This window comes from Cololabis saira, chromosome 12, assembly GCF_033807715.1.
Source record: "Cololabis saira isolate AMF1-May2022 chromosome 12, fColSai1.1, whole genome shotgun sequence".
In the NCBI taxonomy this organism is placed as follows: Eukaryota; Metazoa; Chordata; class Actinopteri; order Beloniformes; family Belonidae; genus Cololabis; species Cololabis saira.
The window spans coordinates 25,054,435-25,078,289 of NC_084598.1; the positions used below are offsets into that span (position 1 = coordinate 25,054,435).

General features: G+C 43.6%; 2 protein-coding genes across 7 annotated transcripts in view; one reads left to right on the plus strand and one right to left on the minus strand.

The window, feature by feature from the left end:
• Positions 1–12,260, plus strand: part of lrp1ab (low density lipoprotein receptor-related protein 1Ab) — an 88,045-nt gene extending 75,785 nt beyond the window's left edge. For both annotated transcript variants that reach the window (XM_061736122.1, XM_061736123.1), the window contains 21 exons: positions 159–265; positions 1,155–1,287; positions 1,393–1,515; positions 1,614–1,736; positions 1,836–1,973; positions 2,431–2,568; positions 2,710–2,829; positions 2,929–3,212; positions 3,297–3,475; positions 3,585–3,691; positions 3,807–3,926; positions 4,020–4,196; positions 4,282–4,422; positions 4,525–4,698; positions 5,084–5,245; positions 6,591–6,762; positions 6,890–6,991; positions 7,085–7,158; positions 7,259–7,352; positions 8,162–8,306; positions 10,157–12,260. In XM_061736122.1, the coding sequence (XP_061592106.1) occupies positions 159–265; positions 1,155–1,287; positions 1,393–1,515; positions 1,614–1,736; positions 1,836–1,973; positions 2,431–2,568; positions 2,710–2,829; positions 2,929–3,212; positions 3,297–3,475; positions 3,585–3,691; positions 3,807–3,926; positions 4,020–4,196; positions 4,282–4,422; positions 4,525–4,698; positions 5,084–5,245; positions 6,591–6,762; positions 6,890–6,991; positions 7,085–7,158; positions 7,259–7,352; positions 8,162–8,306; positions 10,157–10,294 (2,951 nt within the window). In that variant the 3' untranslated portion in view covers positions 10,295–12,260. The remainder of the gene's footprint in view (positions 1–158; positions 266–1,154; positions 1,288–1,392; positions 1,516–1,613; positions 1,737–1,835; positions 1,974–2,430; positions 2,569–2,709; positions 2,830–2,928; positions 3,213–3,296; positions 3,476–3,584; positions 3,692–3,806; positions 3,927–4,019; positions 4,197–4,281; positions 4,423–4,524; positions 4,699–5,083; positions 5,246–6,590; positions 6,763–6,889; positions 6,992–7,084; positions 7,159–7,258; positions 7,353–8,161; positions 8,307–10,156) is intronic.
• fmnl3 (formin-like 3) overlaps positions 12,147–23,855 on the minus strand; it is a 32,930-nt gene continuing 21,221 nt past the window's right edge. For 2 of the 5 annotated variants that reach the window (XM_061736128.1, XM_061736124.1), the window contains 17 exons: positions 23,064–23,138; positions 21,910–22,020; positions 21,664–21,813; positions 21,001–21,102; positions 20,442–20,802; positions 19,989–20,078; positions 19,768–19,892; positions 18,868–19,070; positions 18,486–18,789; positions 18,315–18,395; positions 18,081–18,210; positions 17,825–17,985; positions 17,587–17,688; positions 16,315–16,407; positions 16,065–16,188; positions 15,119–15,235; positions 12,148–13,465 (listed from right to left, as the gene is read on the minus strand). In XM_061736128.1, the coding sequence (XP_061592112.1) occupies positions 15,144–15,235; positions 16,065–16,188; positions 16,315–16,407; positions 17,587–17,688; positions 17,825–17,985; positions 18,081–18,210; positions 18,315–18,395; positions 18,486–18,789; positions 18,868–19,070; positions 19,768–19,892; positions 19,989–20,078; positions 20,442–20,802; positions 21,001–21,102; positions 21,664–21,813; positions 21,910–22,020; positions 23,064–23,138 (2,304 nt within the window). In that variant the 3' untranslated portion in view covers positions 12,148–13,465; positions 15,119–15,143. Of the gene's footprint in view, positions 13,466–14,623; positions 14,668–15,109; positions 15,236–16,064; positions 16,189–16,314; positions 16,408–17,586; positions 17,689–17,824; positions 17,986–18,080; positions 18,211–18,314; positions 18,396–18,485; positions 18,790–18,867; positions 19,071–19,767; positions 19,893–19,988; positions 20,079–20,441; positions 20,803–21,000; positions 21,103–21,663; positions 21,814–21,909; positions 22,021–23,063; positions 23,139–23,855 lie in introns of all 5 variants that reach the window. The other 3 variants (XM_061736126.1, XM_061736125.1, XM_061736127.1) reach the window with 3 other exon arrangements.

Consider the following 23,855-nt stretch of genomic DNA (forward strand, 5'->3'; position numbering starts at 1 on the left):
TGAAATGGAGCTCCTTTCTCTCTCTCACGTCACCCTCTGACGTGTTAACAGCTGTTGGAAACCTTGTCTTGTGCTTTGTTCTGAGAGTTAAAACGGCCCAATCTCAGCTCATCTGTAGCGGCTTTCTCGCTGACGTGAAACCTTTTATCCGTCTGCAGAGCCCCGGCAGTGCTCGGAGAGCGAGTTTGCCTGCACTAACGGTCGATGTATTGCCGGGAGATGGCAGTGCGATGGGGATCACGACTGTGCTGATGGATCTGATGAGGTGCAGTGATGATGAAGCCAAAAAAAAAGCCAATAAAATTGATCAGCTTTAATTGCTAGGGATTAGGGCTGTTCGATTAATCGTTTTTAAATCGTAATCGCGATTATGTAATTAGAACGATGTTAAAACGTGAAACTCGTAAAATCGATTTTTCACTTTTTTTTTTTTTTTTTTTACACCTTGTCTGCACACATATTAATGATTGATACCATATTAATGATTGATGGAAATACCTCTCAATACCTGCGACAAGTGCCCCATCGGAGAGGCTCTTTAGTGTAGGAGGGGGCGTTGTAACATGCCACCGGGCATCCCTCAAGCCAGATGCGGTAGACCGGCTCGTGTTCCTTGCAAAAACCTTGCAAATGTGAATAGCAAATGTAATGACTGACATTACACACCTCTACCTCCTTCATGGGTTGCATTATTATTTAGCATGCAAAGACCCAGTTTAGTTTAATTAGAAAATGTCTTGTTTTATTTAATTGGAAATATAACTTACTGTATGTTTGCAAGTGCTGATTTGCTGATTTTTTTTTTCCAGAGATAAAACTTTATATTTTATTATATTTTTTAAAACTTTTTTCAACTTATTTTACAGAGTTTTGCACTTTATTCATTCATTTTTGGTTTAATAAGAGCAAAGTTTGCACTTAAAGCCCAATGGGGCAAATGTTCAATAAAAAAACAGCATATTTGAAATCATTTCTTTGCCTTTTGTCAATTCACAAAATAATCGTAATCGAAAATCGGATTTTGAGAGAAAAAAATCGAGATTTTATTTTTGGGCAAAATCGAACAGCCCTACTAGGGATATTTCTTTACAGTGTTTCATTTCTACGTATAAAAGCTGACTTTAAGTATCTGTGTCACCGTGATCCGTCTTCAGCACGAATGTGATCTGAAATGCGACAACGACCAGTTCCAATGTAAGAATGGACACTGTATCCCGATTCGCTGGCGATGTGACGCCGACCCTGACTGCATGGACGGCAGTGACGAGGACAACTGTGGCGGCGCAGGTACGCACACGCTCGGGGAATCCTTCTGTGAGAACACCTGAAATGTTGATACCATGATTTGTTCGTGCCGTATTAGGAGAAGTCTTCCTTTTTCTTCTTTCTCAGCTGGACGTCACTGCCCTCTGGACGAGTTCCAGTGTAACAACACTCTGTGTAAACCACTGGCCTGGAAGTGTGACGGAGAGGACGACTGTGGGGACAACTCTGACGAGAACCAGGAGGAATGCAGTGAGTTCGGCCTCGCCACTTCTGCACACGTTAAACATCAGTCCTCATCTTTTGTCCTGACCGTTTTTTTTCTTTTGTCTGTCCTCCGTCTTCATCAGGGAAGTTCCAGTGTCCACCCACCAGAGTGTTCCGGTGCCAAAACGACCGCGTGTGTCTGCAGCTCTCAAAGAGATGCGACGGCGTTAATAACTGCGGCGATAACTCAGACGAACTCAACTGCCGTAAGTTGTTTTTCACATAAACGTTCACATTAAACTACAAGGGTTGTCTTGAGCTTCTTCTGCTTGGATTAACATAAAAGTTTGCGCTTGCATCTACAGAAGACACTCGAGCTGCTCCCACGTGCGAAAAGGACGAGTTTCTGTGTTCCAACGGCAAATGCATCCGGTCTTCTCTGCGCTGTGACTTCTTCAACGATTGTGAGGACTATGGCTCTGATGAGATCAACTGCAAGACAGGTGAGCGCAGATCTAAAGTCTATGGAGCTAGAATAGTCTCATAATTCACAAATGCACAGGACAAAATTCACAAATGCACACGCAAATGCAGCACAGCTCACAGACAAAAAAACGTTTGTAAATCAGGTTATATTTGTGTGCGCATCAAAAAAACATTTGTATATCTTGTCCTACGCACGTGTGAATTGTTCTGTGCATTTGTGAAACTTGTCCTGTGCATTTGTGAAACGGTGTGTGCATTTGCGAATCGGTGTGTGCATTTGTGAAACGGTGTGTGCATTTGTGAAACGGTGTGTGCATTTGTGAAACGGTGTGAGCATTTGTGAAACGGTGTGAGCATTTGTGAAACGGTGTGAGCATTTGCGAATTATGAGACTGTTCTAGCTCCATAAAAGTCTGTGAAAATATGTTATTTGAAGAAACTGACTCTGGCTTTTACTTGTGTGCTTGGCTCCAGACACGAAGCTGAATGACTGTCGGAGCAACAGGACCCAGTGTGGCAATGGAGACGAGGCCCACTGTCTGATTAACGGCACAGACTCCTTCTGCTCCTGCAAACCAGGATTCCAGAAGATAGGATACCACACATGTGGAGGTGCGCGGCGCCGAAAACACTGTGATGCATTCAGAACTCACTTTTAAATGCAAGGAATGATGTTTACACTTCAGAAACGAAAGGATGGGTTTGTAATGTTTTGCTACAGATGTCACTTTTACGTCTCTTTGCTTTTCTCAGATAAGAACGAGTGTTTACAGTTCGGAGCCTGTTCCCACATTTGCAACAACACCAAGGGCTCCTACAAATGCAGCTGCCACAAGTACTTCACCAAGATCCACGACACCTGCAAGGCTGACAGTAAGGATCAGATTCTCATCACACACTTTTTTTAGTTTGAAATCCTAAAATGACTCATTCCGTGGACCGTCTCCTCTCCCTCCTCTACGTTCCTTCCAGATACGAACAGCACTCGACAGATCCTCTACATAGCTGACGACAATGAAATCAGGAGCCTGGACCCCGGGATGCCGAACTGGCGCTACGAGCAGACGTTCCAGGGCGATGCCAGCGTTCGCATCGACGCCATGGACCTGCACGTCAAGACCAACCGCATTTTCTGGACCAACTGGCACACTGGCCGCATCTCCTCCTACGAACTCCCAGGGCCGTTCACTTCGTCGTCGTCCTCCAACTCTCACCGGAACCGGCGCGAAACTCAGGGCAGAATTACCAACCTGCAGGTGCGATTGGTCACGTGGTTTTTTTGTGACATCCTGGCACATATTCGATCACTCTGTAAAAGGCTTGTTTCTGTTTGCATCCAGATCAAAGAGCTGAAAATGCCACGGGGTATCGCTGTGGACTGGGTGGCCGGTAACCTGTACTGGACCGACTCGGGTCGAGACGTCATTGAAGTGGCTCAGATATCGGGCCAGCATTGCAAGACCCTCATTTCCGGCATGATAGATGAGCCTCATGCCATTGTTGTAGACCCACAGAGAAGGTAAGAAGAAATGTTGGAGTTAGAAATCAAACGCATTCCTATTACGGCTTTTTTTTTTTTTTTTTTTTTTCTTCCATATTTTCTGTAATTTGACTTTGTTTCCCTTCAGCACCATGTACTGGGCAGACTGGGGCAACCACCCTAAAATTGAGACGGCTGCCATGGATGGCACTCTCAGACAAACTCTGGTCCACGAGAACATCCAGTGGCCCACGGGTCAGTAGTGAATAAATATCTTTAATAATGTTTCTAAAACACATTTCGTAGGGAGAGAGAGCAAATTCTCTCCACAGCAGCTCACACGCGTGCATCGTACATTCTCCCTCTGCAGGTTTGGCTGTGGACCAATTCAATGAGCGTCTTTACTGGGCCGACGCTAAGCTGTCTGTGATCGGCAGCGTGCGTCTGGACGGCTCTGACCCCGTCGTGGCCGTCTCCGGGATGAAAAACAGTTGAGTTCTTTCTGTCTCCTCCAAATCTGAATAAGAGTCAGAAACTTTAGAACAATGATGTCAACATCCTTCTGTTTTCTCTCCATTTCTAGACCTGCTCCATCCTTTCAGCATAGACATCTTTGAGGACTACATATACGGAGTTACATATATGAACAACTTTGTCTTCCGGGTCAACAAATTTGGGAAGGGCCCTATGGAGAATCTCACTACAGGCATCAACCACGCCACCGACATCGTCCTCTACCACCGTTACAAGCAGCCAGACAGTGAGTGGTGCACACACTTGCGTTTATTACATGCTCTTTATTTGAGAGATTTCCTCACTGCCTCTCTCGTTTCCCTGCGTACCAGTAACCAACCCATGTGACAAGAAAAAGTGCGAGTGGCTGTGTCTCCTCAGCCCCAGCGGGCCAGTTTGCACCTGCCCGAACAATTACGCCGCAGACAATGGTACATGCGTGGAAAGGCCGAGTCCCACGCAGTCTCCGTTCTGTAAGTCTGCATACGTGCACTCGCATTAGCTCAAATGTCGTGAACGCTGAATAGCTTTAGATCACTCTTTTACTGCATTAAAACTGATGTCCCTCCCCACAGCTCCCCCCTCAGGTCCATGCAATATCCAGTGTCAGAACGGCGGGAGCTGCTTCCTAAACGCCCGTCAGGTCGCCAAGTGCCGCTGTCAGCCCAGCTACATTGGAGACCGATGCGAGATCAATCAATGCAGGGACTACTGCAGAAACGGAGGCACCTGCACCGCTTCCCATACAGGTAGGAGTCTTCTTCCTGGTGTCTTCTCCTTTCATCCAGGATTATTTTTTATTCTTTTATGCCTTCTTCTGACCCAAATGTGGGGTTTTTCACTACTTTGTTGGGTGACATTAACCTCAGCCATGTTGGACAAACAACAATCAAGTTTTTATCATTGTTTTAAAATTGAAGTATTAAGAAAATGTTGAAATGTGAAATTGGCATACAGGTTTTCATGAGAAGGTATAATTGTGCGCTTGCCAGGAAGAGCACTGTCATTTCCATTACATCGATTTCAAGTCAATCGACAGGGATAGATCTGCAACGAGTTAGCAATTTCAGTTATGCTTCAGGTTTTCCTTTTGAGTTTGTTAAACTCTGAAATCATTTCTTGCCTGCTTTGTAGGAGCACCTACTTGCAGATGCCCCAAGGGCTTCACAGGGCCCAAATGCAATCTGCGGATCTGTGCAGACTATTGCTTGAACGGAGGCAACTGCTCAGTGAACAGTGGGAACCAGCCTACCTGCAAGTGCCTGCCTGAGTACCAGGGAGACCGGTGCCAGTACAGTAAGTTACAGCACTTTTAGATGCTCCTTTGCTGTTTTTAAGGAACTGAGATTTTGCATGAACGTAAACAGTCTGATTGCAAACCAACAAGGGTAGAGACGCCTCAGATTTACGATTCCCTCTATGCAAAGTCCCTGATCCGTTTGTAGGTTTAACAGTTCAAAATGGTCACTAGGATCTAGGGCTGATTTACATCATGTAATCAACAGGAAAAAAACAAGCGACTACCTTTTAGAAATATATATGTACATCCTCATCCATCATAAAGACTGTTGGTGTAAATATCCAGCTGGTCATAACATAAACAAAATCACTGACGCATTTAAGTTGCCATGGTAATCTATTTGAGAAAAATGCATTAATAAGCTTGATACCTGTGATCCATCCAACTGGAGATTCTTGGCCAATTGCACTGTTTCTTACTTAGGTGAGATTCAAAGTTTAACCGTTGACCCTCAATGTAATTTGTGCATGTGGGTTCAACCTTCAGCTGAGGTTCAACTTTTTATCAATTACAGCAGGCATGTCCAACTCAGGTCCTCAAGATCTGCTGTCATGCACATTTTAGATGTTTCCCTGCTTTAGACCCCTGATTCTCATCAATGAATCATTGCTTTCATCAAGGTCTACAGTCATTTGTTATCAGGCTGCGTTGAAGTAGGAAATCGTGCAGCACAGTGGCCTCTGAGGACTGAAATTGGACATCGCTGAATTACATCCATCAATCCATCCATCTTCCATACCTGTTTAAATCCTGTGCAGGGTCACAGGGGTCAGCCTGAGCCTTTCCCAGCTCATTACAGGCGAGAGGCAGAGGTTCACCCTGGACAGGTCGCCAGTCTATCACAGGGAAAAACAACCATGCACACTCACACTCAACTACGGGCAATGTAGAACGATCCCACTGAAATGAAGTGTCCTAAAAAAAATAAAAAAATAAAAAATATATATATATATATATCTCAACCACCACTAGAGGTCTCTCTTTCTGCAAGTTTGCTGAAACTTGATGCTGGAACATGTTAGCGTTAGTCTAATAACATTTTTGAACCCACATACCACACGCAACACATGTTGCATTCAGTGTGCTGAAACTGCAACTGGTCCTTACATCTCAGCGTGCACACTGTTTTGTGAATATTAACACCAGCAAAGCACAGCCTTCATGGATAACTCAACAGACAGTTTTCCTTTGTGAGATAATCTTGTCCCTCACTCTGATCTCGTCTCATTGTTCATGTTATATTATGTAAAAAAAACTGTCACATTGGCAAGAAATTGCTTTAACATTTGCTGAGCAATGACCGACTCAGTTCCTCACGCGAGTCTTCTTTCCCAACCTCAGGTAAATGCGAAGGCTTCTGCCAGAACGGTGGAACCTGCTTGCAAACGTCCAACGGGACCAAACTCTGTCTGTGCCCGACTCAGTTCATCGGAAAACAGTGTGAGCTGGACAAATGTCAGTTCTGCGGCGAGGGCAAGTGCCTGACATCACCCTCGGGAGAAATCTCCTGCAGGTAAAACCATGTGGAGTAACAAAACTTTGATTAGTAAATATTAGTTAGCTTTATTTTATGATTTTAATTAAGCTTTTGTAGCGAGACTAAGGTTATACTGATGAACGTTCTCCCTGTAAATATGTAGTTGTCCCAACGGTCAGACCCAGCCCAGCTGCTACACTTGCATGATGTACTGCGCTCACGGACAATGCTCCGTTGACAGCCGTACGCTGCTGCCTCAGTGCAAGTAAGATGCACATCTCTCTCCACCCGACATAATCATTCAGACACTTTCTTTCCATCAAAGTCTCACGCTGTCTAACTCTGTCATTGTCTGAAGGTGTTATGCTGGATGGACGGGATACAGATGTGACCTTCCAGCTGCTTCAATTGATTCTTCTACTTCTAGTAGTAGTAAGTCAAACAGTTCTAGACAAGTAATACTACTGAAGAAAAAAAAGACAACACACATGAACTTTGTTCTCATTTGGTCACGTTCTCTGCCGTTTCACAGGCACCACTTCCGTTGCCCTGCCGGTGATCCTGCTGCTGCTGCTGGCACTGCTGGTGGCTGGCGCCATCTTCTGGTACAAGCGGAGAATGCGCGGGTAAGTTGTGGTTTTAATAGTCGCTCAAAAAAAAAAAAAAACAGCAAATAACGTCCATTTTCATCTGGTCCTTACACCAGCTTCTCTTTTTTCTCTTACATTATGGTAACCATCTATTTCCTGTCTCCCAGGTCTCTGTGCCCGGGCAAATCTCGTTCTCAGTGCTCGCGGTAACTTGATAGGATTAAATAATTTACCCGCTGACCCAGAAATCATTTCCCCTCCCTTTTCCTACTATGGAGTCAGATTTGGATATGCTTTTTGTCTGTCCATTTGTCCATTCCGTTGGTCAGTTTGTCCCTGCCTGCCATTTCCTGTTTGCATCCATTCGATGCCACCCCCAGCCCCGCGCCGGCATCAAAGGGAAATTATACTGTTGTACTGACATCCCCATATGCTTCCCTGTTTAAATGTATACATATTAGGCTCACGCTTATGTGCTTGCAAAAATATATGGTACAATTGTACACTATTGATTAAAATATGCCTGCAAAATTGAACAAATGTTTGCAAGGTGGAAATCAAGCATTCTCCAAAGTAGACATGCTGCTGTGTGATCAATAGGTTTGATCAAATGGCCTCTTGACACAAGGGCTTATTTGACAACCTGTGATGTGTCGTCTTGGATGTGTCGACTGTGTTCAGATGGTGCCGAGTCAGTACCTGCTCTCATCTTTAGAACATTTATGCCTCCTTTTGATTTACTTGATTTAAGGTCTTTCCAACCAAAAAGTAGGAGAGATTTTTTTTTTTTTTTTTTAATCTTTTGCTCCAACAGTTAATCTCTCTCTGTCTCCCTCTCTCTTCAGTGCAAAGGGCTTCCAGCACCACCGGATGACTAATGGAGCCATGAATGTTGAGATCGGGAATCCGGCGTATAAGATCTACGAAGGAGACCCTGATGACGACGCTGGGGAGCTTCTAGACTCAGACTTTGCTTTGGATCCAGACAAGGTAACACAATTAAAAACAGCCGTGCTCAAGTCTATCCAAATCATACAAGCCATTTCCTGTTTGGGGCGCCAGCAAGGGTGCCTTGCCTCCAGTGAGGGTATCGCTGGTGTGTGAATGTGTGTGAATGTGTAAGAATGTTCCGGTGCTGGTCGGAGAGGCCCTTGGCGCTGATTGGCTACCAGGTTTCCGTCTGTGGCTACACATGTAGCTAGGGTTGCCACCCGTCCCGTAAAATACGGAATTGTCCTTTATTTGAGAAAAAAATGTTGCGTCCCGTATTGAACTAATACGGGACACGATTTGTACCGTATTTTCATTAACTTTTACACCATATTCTAGTTGAATTATTGAAATAAGTTAACTTTTACACCATATTCTAGTTGAATTATTGAAATAAGTTAACTTTTACACCATATTCTAGTTGAATTATTGAAATAAATTAACTTTTACACCATATTCTTCACCTGTAGGCTATATTCTACATCTGGGCTGATGTGGACATACATAGCATTTAACATAAACATAAACTTTAAACTTTAAATCAAAGCATTTAGTTTTTTCATATAAAATAAACACATTTTTATTCAGTTTAGAAGTTTTGGGGCTTTTTTTTTTGGCTCCTGCGCTGCTGAAATCAGGGCGTCCCTTATTTCTATTTCTGAAAGGTGGCAACCCTACATGTAGCTTACCATCCCCAAGTATGAATGGAGTGAATGAATAATATACAACCATTGTAAAGTGGGTTCCATGAAAGGCGCTATATAAATGCAAGTTATTATTATTATTATTATTATTATTATTATTATTACAAGAAAAATAGCTTCTCACAAATGATTTGTAGGTGTTTCATGGATTCGTTTTTGTGTCTACTTGTTCTGTAAGTTCCTTTTTAGCTTTTATGAAAACTTCTCAAAACTGTTTTGATTATCTAGAGAGGGGAGTGCATTCAATAGTTAAAGTGAAGCAAATTAAAATTCAAAAAGACTCTTTAAACTGAGGGTTTGAGAAGGAAGAGTTTGAACAGATCTAGCTCCTCTTCTGGCCACCTCCTATTCCATTTTAATTCCTCACAGGAGAGATTTGAAGAATCAGCACCAGGGCCTTATATCCGAGATAAAAGGCATTTAATAACTTCTTCGCTTCAAAGATTTAATTTGAACCTGATGTCAAATGTGATTCATGGCACCGTTGCTTCATCTGTCCTTTCTTTGTAGACCTCTGTAAAATGGGAAATGTCTTGGTGAAAATGCATTTCACATTGTGGAAATAGTGTCACGCCAACTATTATACATCAAATGACTTTTGCAGATGATATGCCTGTGCACCCTAACTCCTTAATCCATCCAAAAGCGTTTTAGAAATTGAGCCATCCTTAAAGATGCTTTGCTGGCATTGATTTTTGAGCAGGATGTCGACAAGGTGCTGGAAAAACCGCCCCTCTAGAAATCAGCCTAATATTCCTAAATCTAGTCAAAATGTCCTTATTTTACCAAACATATCTTTGCCAGTGGGGAAGGACATTTTTTCTTGACTATAATTTTTTTAATTAGCAAAATAGTCTAAAACAGTCTTCAAATATTGTTTTACCAAAGGTTTTTAACTTTCTTAGCATTTTGCCGTGTAGAAATTGCAGAAATGAGCCGATTGAGGTACCACAAAGAGTTAAGGGTTGTAGTGGCTTGAAGGAACTGTTTTGTTGTTACTATTTTTGGAAAACCAGCCTCTTCTTCTTTCTTTTTTTCCTTTTTTTTTTTTAAACAAAAAAGTGCAGTAGGCTTCTTTCACATTGACAGAGTCTGTTGGGTAATTATCACGCGGAGAGTCACCTTGTAATCTTCTGTGCCCTGCAGCCCACCAACTTCACCAACCCAGTGTATGCCACCCTGTACATGGGCGCTCACAACAGCCGCAACTCCCTGGCCAGCACCGACGAAAAGAAGGAGCTTCTGTCCGCGGGCGACGAGGACATGAGCGACCCGCTGGCGTAGAGCTCGGCTCGGATTGAACTCTGCCAATGTTGCTCTGCCTCGCCCCGACCCAGAGCTGAGCCAACAAGTTCTCTCTCTCATCTTCTGCCTTCACCAACTTCAAATAAAAGCAACAAAACAAAACAACAAAAAAAGCAAGAACACTGTATAAAATGTATAAAATGAAGGACTACTTTTTTAAGTGATTGCAGTATTATATTTTGTTCTTTGACAAAAAACAAAAACAGAAAAAAAAATCTCTGGTGATGGAAAAGGAACCATTTTATAGACATTTATTCAGTTTTTTTTTTTTTAATTTTGCTCACCTCCTCACAACTCCCCCTCCTCTCTCACACATATAGCCACTACCTCTGTGCAAATGTAAGAGATAGAGAGAAGCAAATTACTCTGGAACCATTTTTATTCCTTTTTTTTCCATTATTAGTTGTACAGGAGGGAAAAAAAATAGAAAAAGTATTGTTCCATCCTCGAAAAAGTTGCCAAGTCTTGTTTTGTAAGAGAGAGACGTGTCAGTGCTCACTAACAGTTCTTCCTGGATGCTGGTTCGGCTCAGTCTTTCCACATTATTTGTGTGTTGTATGTATGTATGTTTGCTGCTGGAGGTCTAAAGGGAGACGAGACTGACAAAGGAATGCGATGATGTTTCACTGCACATGTACACAACGGAGGATTCAGCAACTGCATTCAAGTGATTGTCTTTTACCTCCTTGCACAGACTAAAGTTAAATATATATATCTATATTTCCATATATATATGAACCTATTAACAAAGTGTCTTGAAAATATACCCAGGAATACAAACAACAGTAACAAATAGCAGTCTGTAATTTTTAAATATTTCTTTTTTTTTTTTTTAGTTATTGTATAATTGACACACTTGGTGTCAGCGATGAATGAGTCGGTGGCGGTGTGTGAGCGGATGAAGATGATTGTAATAAAGTCCACATTCCAGGATGAACAGTCTGGGATGGATATCCGTGGCCTTGGGTTCAGCTCACTGCAGGAACTCTGGACTAAAGTTGTGATGTAAATCCAGAATATTCTTATTTGGGAGCGAAGGAAAGCTGTGATCTCACTGAAAATCAGTCTATGACCAATAACTAGCAGGTAAAGGTCACGTTTGTTTTTTGATTGTAAACTTGCTTTCAGGAAAGGCCGGGTAGACGGACTGATGGTACGAACTTCTGTGGGAGATTGAATTTTCCTTTTCTTTTCAATACTGTTTGTTATTACATGTAACTTAGGTTTAATGCTCATTGTTAAAGTGCATTCCCAGGAAGGAGCTTCCTGATGAGCTTCTTTTTGTTTTTAAAATGTTTTACTTCCTTTGGTTTTGCTGCTAACCACACGTCTGCCACCTTGGTCTCTAGTCTCAGCAGTTGCTCTCTCCGTGTTTCACCCGTCACCACGCTGCTTTTAACTGAGCTCATCGGCCATGCCTGCCATATCACACCGCATGGTGCTCTCACACCCAGGAAAATAGATTTACCCTTCACCTGTTAACAGTATTCATCAAATTATTTTTGTTTCTATAGAAAAAAAAACAAACATCCTGTTAAAATTTAAAATGACCATCTGAGTTAGAACAATCATGTTTCAGTTGGAGGATTTCTTTTGGTGGCAAATACCCACATATCTGTGGTTCAGATTGTTTTGTTATGATCCTCTTTCTTTTTGATATAAGAAATTAAATTGATTTTTATAGTAGAAATGTACGATGTCCCTGTCTGTCATTTGGAGAGGAAACACAGTCCCTCATTATTTCTTGCTGGATTACATCAGAGGTCGGCTATCTTCGAAGTATTCAAAATAAAACACAACATGTAGAAATGGCTTGTTTCGAATGTTGCTTCATCAAAGAAGGACCCCACATTCATCGCCTTCAAAGTCGTGAACTGTAATAGCGATTTAATTTGTCATTTTTATTAAACAAGAAGTGTCATCTCTCACTTCAACACAATACCAACGATTGTTTCCTCAATTAAATGTACATCAATATAAATTTCCACTTAAAAAATAGTGTTTCATACAATCTTGAGCCAAATGTAGTAGTGTAAGGTTGCGTCGCTCCCTTTGTGCCAAGGCCCGGCTGTTAGGAGGAAACATCTGGATTGATCAGAAACAGCTTAACACACCCTTCATCTATGATAACAGAATTATAGTAAACTAACTCACAAGTGACTCTAATAAGCAGCCCGTGTGGAGTCTTTTCTTCATACATATGTCCCTTCCTGAATATCACTTGAGCTGTGACAGGAAGTGTTGTCGAGGCGGATACTAATATTCAGACTTTAAGCTCGGCTCGGACACAGCCCGGATGCTGGAGTGAATAACAGTAATCGCCTTCCAGAAACTATGTATGCCTTCAAAACCTGAAATCTGACCTTGCATATCATCACACCAGTAAGGCTTATGAAACGTACAATCTTGATCAAATGGAATACGTAAAGTTAACCAATAAAATAACACTGTTTACACAAAAAGGCACTTCTTAAACAAAAGGCATAAACATTTTGGCTTGGCTAGCTCCAAGGATAAAAGTGACGGTCTTCCTTCCAAGATGCAATCTAAATCAACAATTGTCAATATTAAGTCTTGATTGGATGTGTTCTGACTGGGTGCAGTGCTATTGCACAGTCCACAAGTGTCTCATTATGTTGGGTGGAAGTTTCCCGCATGTGTCTTGGAGGCAGCGGCAGAGCTGGCAGCTCTCCTTGGCTGCCTCCCAGTCTGAGTCCTGCCACGACTGCACCATCAGAGAAAATTAGCAGGTTCTGTCTGGGAATGTCCACAAGAGGATCCACATGCTGACAGGCACTTGTTGTGAAAGCGTGCCCGCTCCCTCCCCCGTCCAGTCCCTCCTCCTGCCCTCACCTGTACAGTGGTCGTCCTTCCAACGATGCTGTGGCCTCGCTGCGCTCGTGTAATGATACCTGCTCACTGAACAGTGGCTTTAAATGGCATCCATAAATAAATAAATTACCCAGCCAAAACAAGGGATTAATCCTGGCCTCCCTTTGCAGTCTTTATTTATGATCTGCAGCCTCAGGGGGGTGGAGATGGGTTACAAGGCGGGGAGGGGGGGTATAAGTGGCGGACAAGTGGTTTAAGGTCTCTTCCAACCGCTCCGGATCAACGCGTCAGCTCGCAGGAAGGGCTGGTTTCGGAGATCTGTGAGTAGGTAAGGAAAGAGCGATGAGAGACAGGAGGGGACACACACACACACACAAGTTAGAGGACCGAGAGGTCAATCTGCAAACTGGTTCCTGCTTACTCATTTTTTGCAGTGCTGAGTGTTGTTGAAGCAGCAAATGCAAAGGACATAAACTCTGTTCCCATTTTATTGCACACTTCTACGGAGCAGGTGCTTTTCCTGCTTGTCTCACCTCATCTGCGTCCAAATGACGGAAACGCCTCTCTGTACAATCCAGCACGAGAGAAGCACGTCCTCCAAAACTTTTACTGAGAATTAAACAACTGTTTATCATAGTCTTCATGAAGCAACAGTCGTTCCATGTATCTAATTTAGATAGTGTTTCCAATAAAATGGCAACTGAGTGTTTAGTTCTATCAAAAAAATATACATATTAGCAGACTTAATATCAACATATTCCCATAACCGTGTATTTCATCCGAAGGTGGTTTCACAGAGGAAGAAATTCAGGGTTTTGGGAATGCAGCTATAGCGACTAACACTACGGGTGCAGCACTGGAGAAACTTGGACATAAAAACATAAAACAGTTACAGTAATGGTCAACAAGCTCTTCCTCTTCAGTTTGTCCTCTACTTCCCACTTCCTGTGGAAGTAGAGGACATCTTTTAATATGCTCTGATGTGTGCGTTTATTTGTGTAATCGTTCGTTTGTGTTGTCTGGAGCCTGTTGACCAAACAGCTTTTGAGCACGCCGCCGACAACGGTTAGCGAAGACAAACACGGCGGACACTGTTGACAGGTGAGACATGAATGAACACTGGACGACATGCAACACATAACGGAGAAGGATGAGGATGGTTCTTTTAAGGGGTGCAGTTATGCGTTTGACCTCAAACCAGTGGAGCTTCTTCTCTGCGGGAAAGACTTGGGTCTAAGAAGTCCTGTTGTGTTTTAAAGGGATTTTCTCTACAGAACAACACGCTACCTGGCTTCTTAAAATGATCCAGAATCTCTCAAGTATCTATCTCCCTGTTGTGTGACGTAACAAATCTGCGTGCTGCAAAGCTAGGTGGTGTCTTTAGCGCGCTAGCTGAAGCAGCTGACGTCACTGTAGCAGCACAGAGGAGCCGGAGGGGCCAAGCGGTCTGAGTTTCAGCCAGACTACCTTCCTTACCCTCTCTGAGGAGTGGGAAATACTGTCATTAATCTTCTTTTCAGCTGGAGGGCGGGCGGGGATGGGAAGGGGTAGAATAAACAGTGGTGGTTGAGGAAAGAAGAGTCACATGTTAGCCGGAAAACCAAACCAGTTAGTCTCATGGAAAAAAGGCACCGTTGATAAAAACCAGTACATTAGCCAAACCTCTTCTCTTCAATGCAGGAAATATTATGAAGATTACGCACAGCCTGTTTGTGCCATGCACAATATTACAGGTAAACTTAATCACACTCATGGCTGTACTTTGGGAGTACTTTACGGCTGCTTTCCCACCGAGGCCAGGCAAAGAGGTTTGGCTGCCTCCTATCACCTGATAGGAGTCATCTCAAGTAGAACACACACAACCAACGACAGCCCCGAGTGAGTTAGTGGACAGGTGTAGTAGAGGTGGTGACAGGGATCATGCTGCATGCACAGTGGGGTAAAGAGGCATATGAGAGACACCTGGACGACCTTGGCATTAGAGGGGGGGGTAGGGCTAGCAGTTGGCGTCGTCGCAGAGGTTGGCTTCACAGAAGAACCGTGAGCCGCGTTTAGCAGTGCGGGCTGTGAAGGGCACGCTCTTCAGTACTGGGGGAGGAGTTGGAGGAGAAGAGAAAACAGTCACACCTGAGACACTGCCGTACCGCGGAGCGCAGCGGACCCCGCTTAGCTCCGGAGACCGTAATGAACCTGCAGGGAATCTCAGATCTACGGAGCCCAACCTGGTGGCTTTTAGTAGGATTAGGTCACACTGAGCACGTCCAGCGTACAAAAACTGTTACAGTCCCGTGATAGTTCTGACACAGAAGCATTATTAACGTTACTTAAGATTATGTGAATGCAACATTTATATTATTTCCATTCTAGACGATGATTAGTGATCGTGACGAGAACATCAGTTAGCGTGTTTGCCACATTGAGGCTGGAGATACAATTATCTTCATTACTTTAAAGCCTCTTTTAAACTGTCTGCTTTGGTAACCTGTATTGTTGCATTTAAGGAGGATGGATGCAGAATCAATTCATTTCAGACACACACACACACACACACACACACACACACACACACACACACACACACACACACACACACACACACACACACACACACACACACACACACACACACACACACACACAGGTTTAAATTTGGATCCCATTTGCTGGATTTCTTGCAATCTTCTGATCAAACTGCCTTTCTTACAATCTACATGGAAGTGCTGTGAATGTCTGACTAAACGCCACCGATGACTGTGTCGCTACGTGCCGTGCTCCAGATGTGCTGGTGTCTGGACGACGTAGCACATGGTGCACTTCAAAGGAGCTGAGCAGTCAATGACCACAGTCATCCTCAGCCCGGGAGCCCTAGAGCTGCTGCCGACTACACGGACCTCCTGCAAGGGTCTTTCTCTCCCACCTGTGATGATGTCCTCGATAGTGCCGTCCTTGCCCTCGTACACGGGCCGGTGGTCTTTGGCCTGCCGCTTGCGCAGCTCCGCGATCAGCTCCTGTTGCTGCTGCCTCTTCTTGTGGGCCTGGACCTGCACCAGCAGAGAGGATATGTGCAGTGTTCACTGTGCTTTTTGGCACGCAAAAAGGCTTTATTTAGCCCTGAGTAAACATCTACGAGGTTCCATTAGGCTTGGCTGCATGCACTCGGGCTGTACCTTGGGGTCCTGCTGTTTGGCCTCCTGAGCCAGTAACTTCTCTCGTATTGCTTCCTCTTGCTTTTTCCTCAGGTGGTTTTGTTCCACTGCATCCTGTTAAGGAGTAAAATGTGACTCATCTGTGGCAAGAAAACTATGGTTCAAATAAATCCAAGTCAACATACTTGTGTTGCCATTTTAAGCACAGAGAAAACTGCTGAAAAGTTCAACATAAACAGGAAAGGCATGCTTTGATAAACATTGCCATTTATTGTAAATGTATTCAGTCCTTTCCCATTTCTTACAAAATAGTTTAACATTTGGAAAAATTGCCATAAAGGGCACGAGTGGGGGGCACTGAGGGCATTTTGTCGTGACTTTTTAGGGACAAATAGCCACAAGGAAGCAGCGTTATTTCAGTAAACGTCGGAGGAAGAATTAGCTTTAGTAGTTAAGAGCCACATTAAGATCAAGCCCAGAGGTTTTGTTCATGTTTTATATACTCTATCGCGAGCACAGGCTCTTCCTAGAAAGCACCCCATGGCCCAACCCCAAAAAGAAAACAGTCAGCAACGCAGCAGAAATGTCCAAACTACAACCTAATGAAGACCATGGAAATGAGAATAAACAATTATTTACCATCTAAGACCTTTTCACGGCTAATTTTATTGACTGTTTCTTCAGTATTTTACTGTAACGCTGCATGCAACTTGTTGCTCGAAAGCTCTTTAATAGATTTATATATACCGGTATTCATGTATTTTTCTCTTTTTTTCTGATAGGACGTTAAGTCAGGTTAAAGTTACATTTACACCAGCATATCTTTATCTGAAAATAAACAACTGCACTCAGCAAATAATCCGCGTTGCATTCATTATGTGTCTAACTATTCCTATATTCCTTATTCCCCAGTTTCATCCGCAGACTCAGACCCATGTTTTCAGACATCCTTGTGTTGCCCATTTCCTTGAGTAGATCCCATAAATCCAGGCTGAGAACAATGTGAGGAAGTGTGCTGTGTGGCGGGGCAGGGCGCGGCTGTCCGGGGGTTAAGGGAAGGAGGGGGGGAGGACAGTCTAAACACCACAGCTGCAGCTCTAAAGTCACATCCAGCTGGCCTTTCCTGTTATTTGGCCTCGGACTACGCGCCACGTCCTGTGGCACAAAGGCAGCCAAACCCTGCCCCGATCTGCTCCCGCCGAGACTGACGACAAAACCAGGGGAACCTCCCAGATAGCCAGCAGAGAGAGCTGCAGCCTGTCAGCGCAGAGGCCAGGGGTGTGCTGTCCTCACCTTGTAGGCCTTGATGAAGCGCACAAACACGGGGAAGAACACGGAGGGTGGAGTCGTCTTGGCACTCTCTCCGAAGTAGTTCACCACACTGTTGAAGGCTTCCTAGAATTAAGGAGGGAGGAGAGTGGAAGCGACGTTTGTAAATGCTGTCGAGTTGGGAGCTGTGACTGGAAGTCGGTGAGCTGTGACAGGAGTGTGCCGCGTGTCTATTTTCATTGACTCCAGCAGAGCTGGGTACCTCTGCTGCCTTGGCATCCTTCTGTAGCTTGTCCAGCTGCGGGTCGCTGGCCTGGATGAAGCCCTTCAGCACTGAATGGTCGTGGAGACTGCACTCTTTTCGGATCAGGTCCATGCCTTTGCCCAGCTCTCGAACGTCGAGCAGCACATTTTCCAGAGACACTTCACACACAGACAGCAGGAGTGACTGCGTCAGATTTGCATTTAAAAGTCTGGGGAACCACTGATGTCTGTAAACTCAGGTGATGCTAACTCACCTGCAGCTGCTTTATCCACAAAGTGCAATTCGTTGTAAAAGTTGGCCAGTTCGTGATACTTCTCCTTCACAATAAGAGCGATGTAGTGAAGCAACGTCATCTTTCTGTCCGTGGACTTAGTATCCAGTAGCTTTCAAACAAAAATAAAAGAAGGCACAGTCAGCAAAAGGTGTGGAACAATAAACTGTGGGTTTGTTTTTATGTCAACTAAATCATTCTTTTAGTATTACTCACCAGATCGAGACTTTGCAGCTTGAAGCCATAAACACAGCCTCGCTTGCTGCTGTTCATGTAGTTGCCCAAGGCTAAGATGATCTAAAAGAAAGAGTAAAGAGCCAGGGGTTATGCAAGCACGACTCCAGACGCAGCTGTTGTGAAAGCAGAAGGTAAACAGACACTTCTCACCTCGAGCATTTTCTTCATTTTTGGTGAGGATTTCACTGAGCCGGAAGCAGCGATTACGGCGTTGAGCTGCGGCGTCAGCATGCTGACATTATCAGCAAAGTTCCCCACGAAGGTGATGATGTTCATCCTCTGAGTGAGCCTCTCGATCTTGCTGAAGAATAACATGAAGCGATCTTCCTCTGTCAGCTGATCCAGGGGGCGCCGCTCTCGCTCGTACTGACGAAACACCTTCACCTCTGAATCAGTGGGCAGGAAACGCATCAGACACTCCACGAAGTCCACAGGTAAGGCCTTGAGATCAAACCTGAGAAAAAACACAGTGCATGTGAGTCAATTGTGTGACAAGTAACGTATTTTATTTAAGGTTATCATCAGTGCGTACTTCTCTATTGCTTTGCAGATCTCCTCTGTGGTCTTGTTGGCTTTTCGCAGGGTGATGGCTAAGTTCTTGGCACGATTAGCGTCCAGAAGAGAGACCTTGTTCACTGCTTTCTGGGCTACTTTGCTCTTTGTGCAGGCAATATCCACGATTGGGCCCTGGGCTCTGGTCTTAAACAGCTCCTCAAACCTCTCCAGATCCAGCTCCTGCGCATGAACAGACACTTTACTGCCTTGTATGAAACTCCCATAAAATCCACTGGAGACATGTGTTCTCAATCAAGATCTCACTAAGTTCAGAGGACTTCTGCACAAACGGATGCCAAGTAAGAAGATTAACGCAACAAAAAAAGTGTCTGAGTGGTGTTTGGGCCACTGTGTGCCAGCAGACGAGTTCTTATGTACTTTGGCTTATGAGGTTTAGGAGAGGAGGAACAGCATTCTTCTAAAAATATTCCTTTATTTGATGCTTTGATGATAGTGATGGATAGAGCCGCCTGAAACCTCACAAAGCTGTGGATTGATTTTTGATGACTCTAAAAACTCCAGTGAATGATTCATCTTATTTTCTTTTACTGAAGAGGTCAAGAACTCTTTCATTTATCTCCTATTTGAATGTCATGACGCTGGTATTGTGTGACTTGTTTCCCATCCTTTTGTGTTTATTATATGTCTTTCTTTTTTAGTTAAAAGGTTTTCCTATTATTGATTATATTATTGAAGTACAAAGTAACACAAGAAAAGGATGAGCTGATACTACAAACATTACAAAGCTGCTGTAAAACAATTCTAACTCAATCAAACAATCCAAAATGAGATTGTTGCACATTCATCATGAATTTGTACCATCTGGAGACGTTTAAAAAAATCAGACTGCAAAGTCTCTCTCGTCTGGGAGTTGTACCTCAAGCACACGCTCATCGTCAATCTCATTGAAGACGGTGCCGTTGATCTGATTGGGCTTCAGGGCCGTCCAGTTAAATACAGGCAAGCGGAACTTGGTCTTGATGGGCTTCTTGATTCTGATGGCTGAGGTACAAAGACATGAATAAATCAGACGATGCTTCCGAGTGAAAGGAAAGCAGATTGTGGACGTGTCAAAGAACATCCCCATTTAGCTCTCACCTGACAGCCCCAAGCTCAGGATAACAGAGGGAAATACACCCGGCAGAGGAGGAGCGAGAGGAGGAGGAGGAGGTGGTGGAACTGGTGCAGCTGTGATTCATGAAGAGGAGGATATTAAAACACCCGACACTGTGTTTATAGGTACAATTAGTAACTTCTCTGTTTTATTCTTGTGCTAAAAAAAATCTTTAATCTCAATAAAGTTTTATATAAAGTTTTTAAAAAGAGCTGAAAAACAACTAGTGCAGCTTATCTACACCCACACATACAAAAAGGAAACATGTTTTGCGTTTTCCCTTTCCTGTCTGGTTTTAGATGAGCAGTGCTGTGACCCGTGACCCGATCTGGAACCAACCAGCGGAACAATGAAACTCAAAACACCCCAAACACTTTCACATACATGTGTCATCTGGAAAAGAAATAAATAAATCACTCAGAGTTGTGGAGCAGCACCTGAGGTAGACGGCAGGGGAGGCGGGGGTGGCGGGGGCGGCGGAGGAGGCGGAGGAGCTTCACTGGCCGGCGGTAAACTGGTGTCTAGTCCTGCTTCTGTCAGCCCAGCTGTTGAACCCAAAGACAGCTGGCCGATGTTCCCCAAGGGGATACCGATGCCACTGGCCCCGCCCGCGCCGCCCACCCCCAGCGGCTCGATGGAGATGTTCCCGTCCGGTTTCTTGTGCAGGCGGATGGTGCCCTGCTGCTCCAGCTCCAGCAGCCGCTTCTCGATGTTGAAGTGCCGCTGGAAGGCTGCATCCTTTTCCTTTATCATCCTCCTCAGGGTGGTGACCTGGGTGTTGGTCGACTCGTATGTCTCCTGAGCAGTCACCAGGGGGCAATAAAGAGCACAATATCATGACTCCACAAGATTAAAGAAACATCCTGTTTCCTTGTGACCTAATTTGCCTAAAACCAATTTAGCCGCGCGCATCTGAGACGGGTCTTTGCTAAGGTGCTTGTGAAAGTGAAGCCGTTCTCATGCGAGGAAGGCAGGCAGAGTTGCATCATGACTTACCCGTATTACTTGCAGGTCCTTGTCTTTCTGAAGAACCAGCTTCTCCAAATCGGCCACTTTCATCATAGTTTCATTCTCAACTTCCAAAAGCTTCTCTGTCACCTGGGAGAGAAGAGACAGCGATGAGAGGAGGACCGGTCCACACAACGGGCATCTTCCTCAGCTCCACTCCCTTCGCTGCATCCTATACACTGCATCATCAATAAGAAACAAGATATACCCAGCAGCATGACGCAGCGAGAACATGACACAGCATTTCGTTTTGGTATTGACCATATTACACATGTTGCTCAGGAATCTTCACGCTGATCCTCCCCCATCATTCCTGACCCCTGAGAGCAGAGTTTGTTATGAAATTCCAAGTATGATGATGTCAGGGCTGCCTACGACCTTTCCATGTGAAGAAAGGCCTTCGCAAAGCAGCGTGGGATACAAAGGCAACAGTCCAGAAAGAACAATAATAAGATTGTTTCAAATGCAGTGTTTTTCAGCTATTCTCCACCCAATTATTATCCCGAACCACTTGTGAAAAGCAAACACAGAGTAGATTTCTAATTACCATGCAGAAACAGCCAAGTTAAATACACAGCTAGTGAGCCAAAACAATCTCATAAACGGGCACTGAGAGCAGTGTTGGTGGTCCAGACTGGGTGGTGCACTCACATGGGACAGGTGCTCCTCCAGTTCCTCCACCTTCTCCAGCGCCGCATTCTTTGTCTCTGCATCTTCCAGGAGGCCACCCACATCAAACACGTTGTCCAGGTAGGCCTGGATCTGCACCGACAGTTTGTCACTCTCCGTGTGTTTACACTTCTGTTATCAGAGAAATACATTCAGAGTTAGTGTGACTGTACGTGCACATTGAACAAGCGGGCTTCATCTGAGATCGTCTGGACCACGTCGCCCTACCTCCAAATAGTCATCGAGCCCCAGCTTTGTAAATTCATACTGCAGATGGACTCTGAAGTTCATGTCCTCTACTGAATGGACCACAATGTTGATGAACTGCATGCAAGCAACCTGGAGAGCAAAAGCAAACAGCCTGAGGGTCCACTTACATCTGGCATTAACATGTGATCTGCTTGCAAATGATGATGTCCAATTAGGGTTGCCACCCGTCCCGTAAAATACGGAATTGTCCTTTATTTGAGAAAAAAATGTTGCGGGACACGATTTGTACCGTATTTTCATTAACTTTTACACCATATTCTAGTTGAATTATTGAAATAAATGAACCTTTACACCATATTCTAGTTGAATTATTGAAATAAGTTAACTTTTACACCATATTCTAGTTGAATTATTGAAATAAATTAACTTTTACACCATATTCTAGTTGAATTATTGAAATAAGTTAACTTTTACACCATATTCTAGTTGAATTATTGAAATAAATTAACTTTTACACCATATTCTAGTTGAATTATTGAAATAAGTTAACTTTTACACCATATTCTAGTTGAATTATTGAAATAAATTAACTTTTACACCATATTCTAGTTGAATTATTGAAATAAGTTAACTTTTACACCATATTCTAGTTGAATTATTGAAATAAATTAACTTTTACACCATATTCTAGTTGAATTATTGAAATAAATTAACTTTTACACCATATTCTTCACCTGTAGGCTATATTCTACATCTTGGCTGATGTGGACATACATAGCATAGGAGGATATTTCAGTTGCTATATGGTTGGCTGTCTGTAGAGTCATGCAAGTTCAATGCTATTAAAGCACTTTAAACTTTAAATCAAAGCATTTCGTTTTTTCATATAAAATAAACACATTTTTATTCAGTTTAGAAGTTTTGGGGCTTTTTTTTTGGCTCCTGCGCTGCTGAAATCAGGGCGTCCCTTATTTCTATTTCTGAAAGGTGGCAACCCTACGTCCAATCCAAGCCACCGCTGCATTTACACAGGGCGTTCAAATTTGTTCTGGATACACAGTAGCATTTTCACGGAGGGTGGAAATGACATCTTAGATTCAAGTCAATTTATTTAGGTGAACAGACAGATTCAGAAAAGACCCGTCCATGCAAAACAACAAAGCTCGTCGTACCATGAAGTCTATGTTTCCTTCCTCACTGCGGAAGAAGTCCATCAGTCTCTCAAACCGATGCTTCTCTTTACAAACCTGAAACAGAATAGATGTAGCATTACTTTTGCTTTTCCTTTAATCTATTAAGATGATTTACAGATGTCTTTCAAAATCAATATGGAGGTTGAAAAAAAAAGTCACGACGTAATAGTTCATCTGACACAGATCATAGTATGGTGGAAATGATCTCTCCCATGTTTTATACTTGTGTGTTTTCTTCACTTGGTGTTGTGTAATTAAAGATAAAAATATAAATAATAGATCAATATAGCCATCGTATTAAGGTGGAGGCTCACTTGAGATAAAAAAAATTCCTTTGTCCGAACCCATTCAGAAAAAAATGAAATTCATATATTTTTCATATTTATCAATGCACCCTTGTAACACTAGCAGAGCTCACCTTGTACTAATATGTTACTTTGGAAAATACCGCACCAGAAATACCACGTTTTCTCACTGCCCAGATTTGATTGACTCAGATTTCTCTCTGGGGCTTTCACTTGCACGGTAATTGTCCTGTTCCGGGGTTTAGATGACTGCGCAGCCACGAATCTTTGAGGTCCAGCAGCTCCCATCAGGGAGTTGATCCTTATCGCCGTTCAAGGCTGGCTCACATCTGGTTTCTTAATCAGACTAATAGCGTCAGATGGGCCACCACAGAGCTTTGCTTACACCCTCAGTGGATGGGAAATCTCCCAACTCTCATTTCTCTGCAGCGACCCCTTCAAGCTCTAATGCGCACCAGCAATGTGA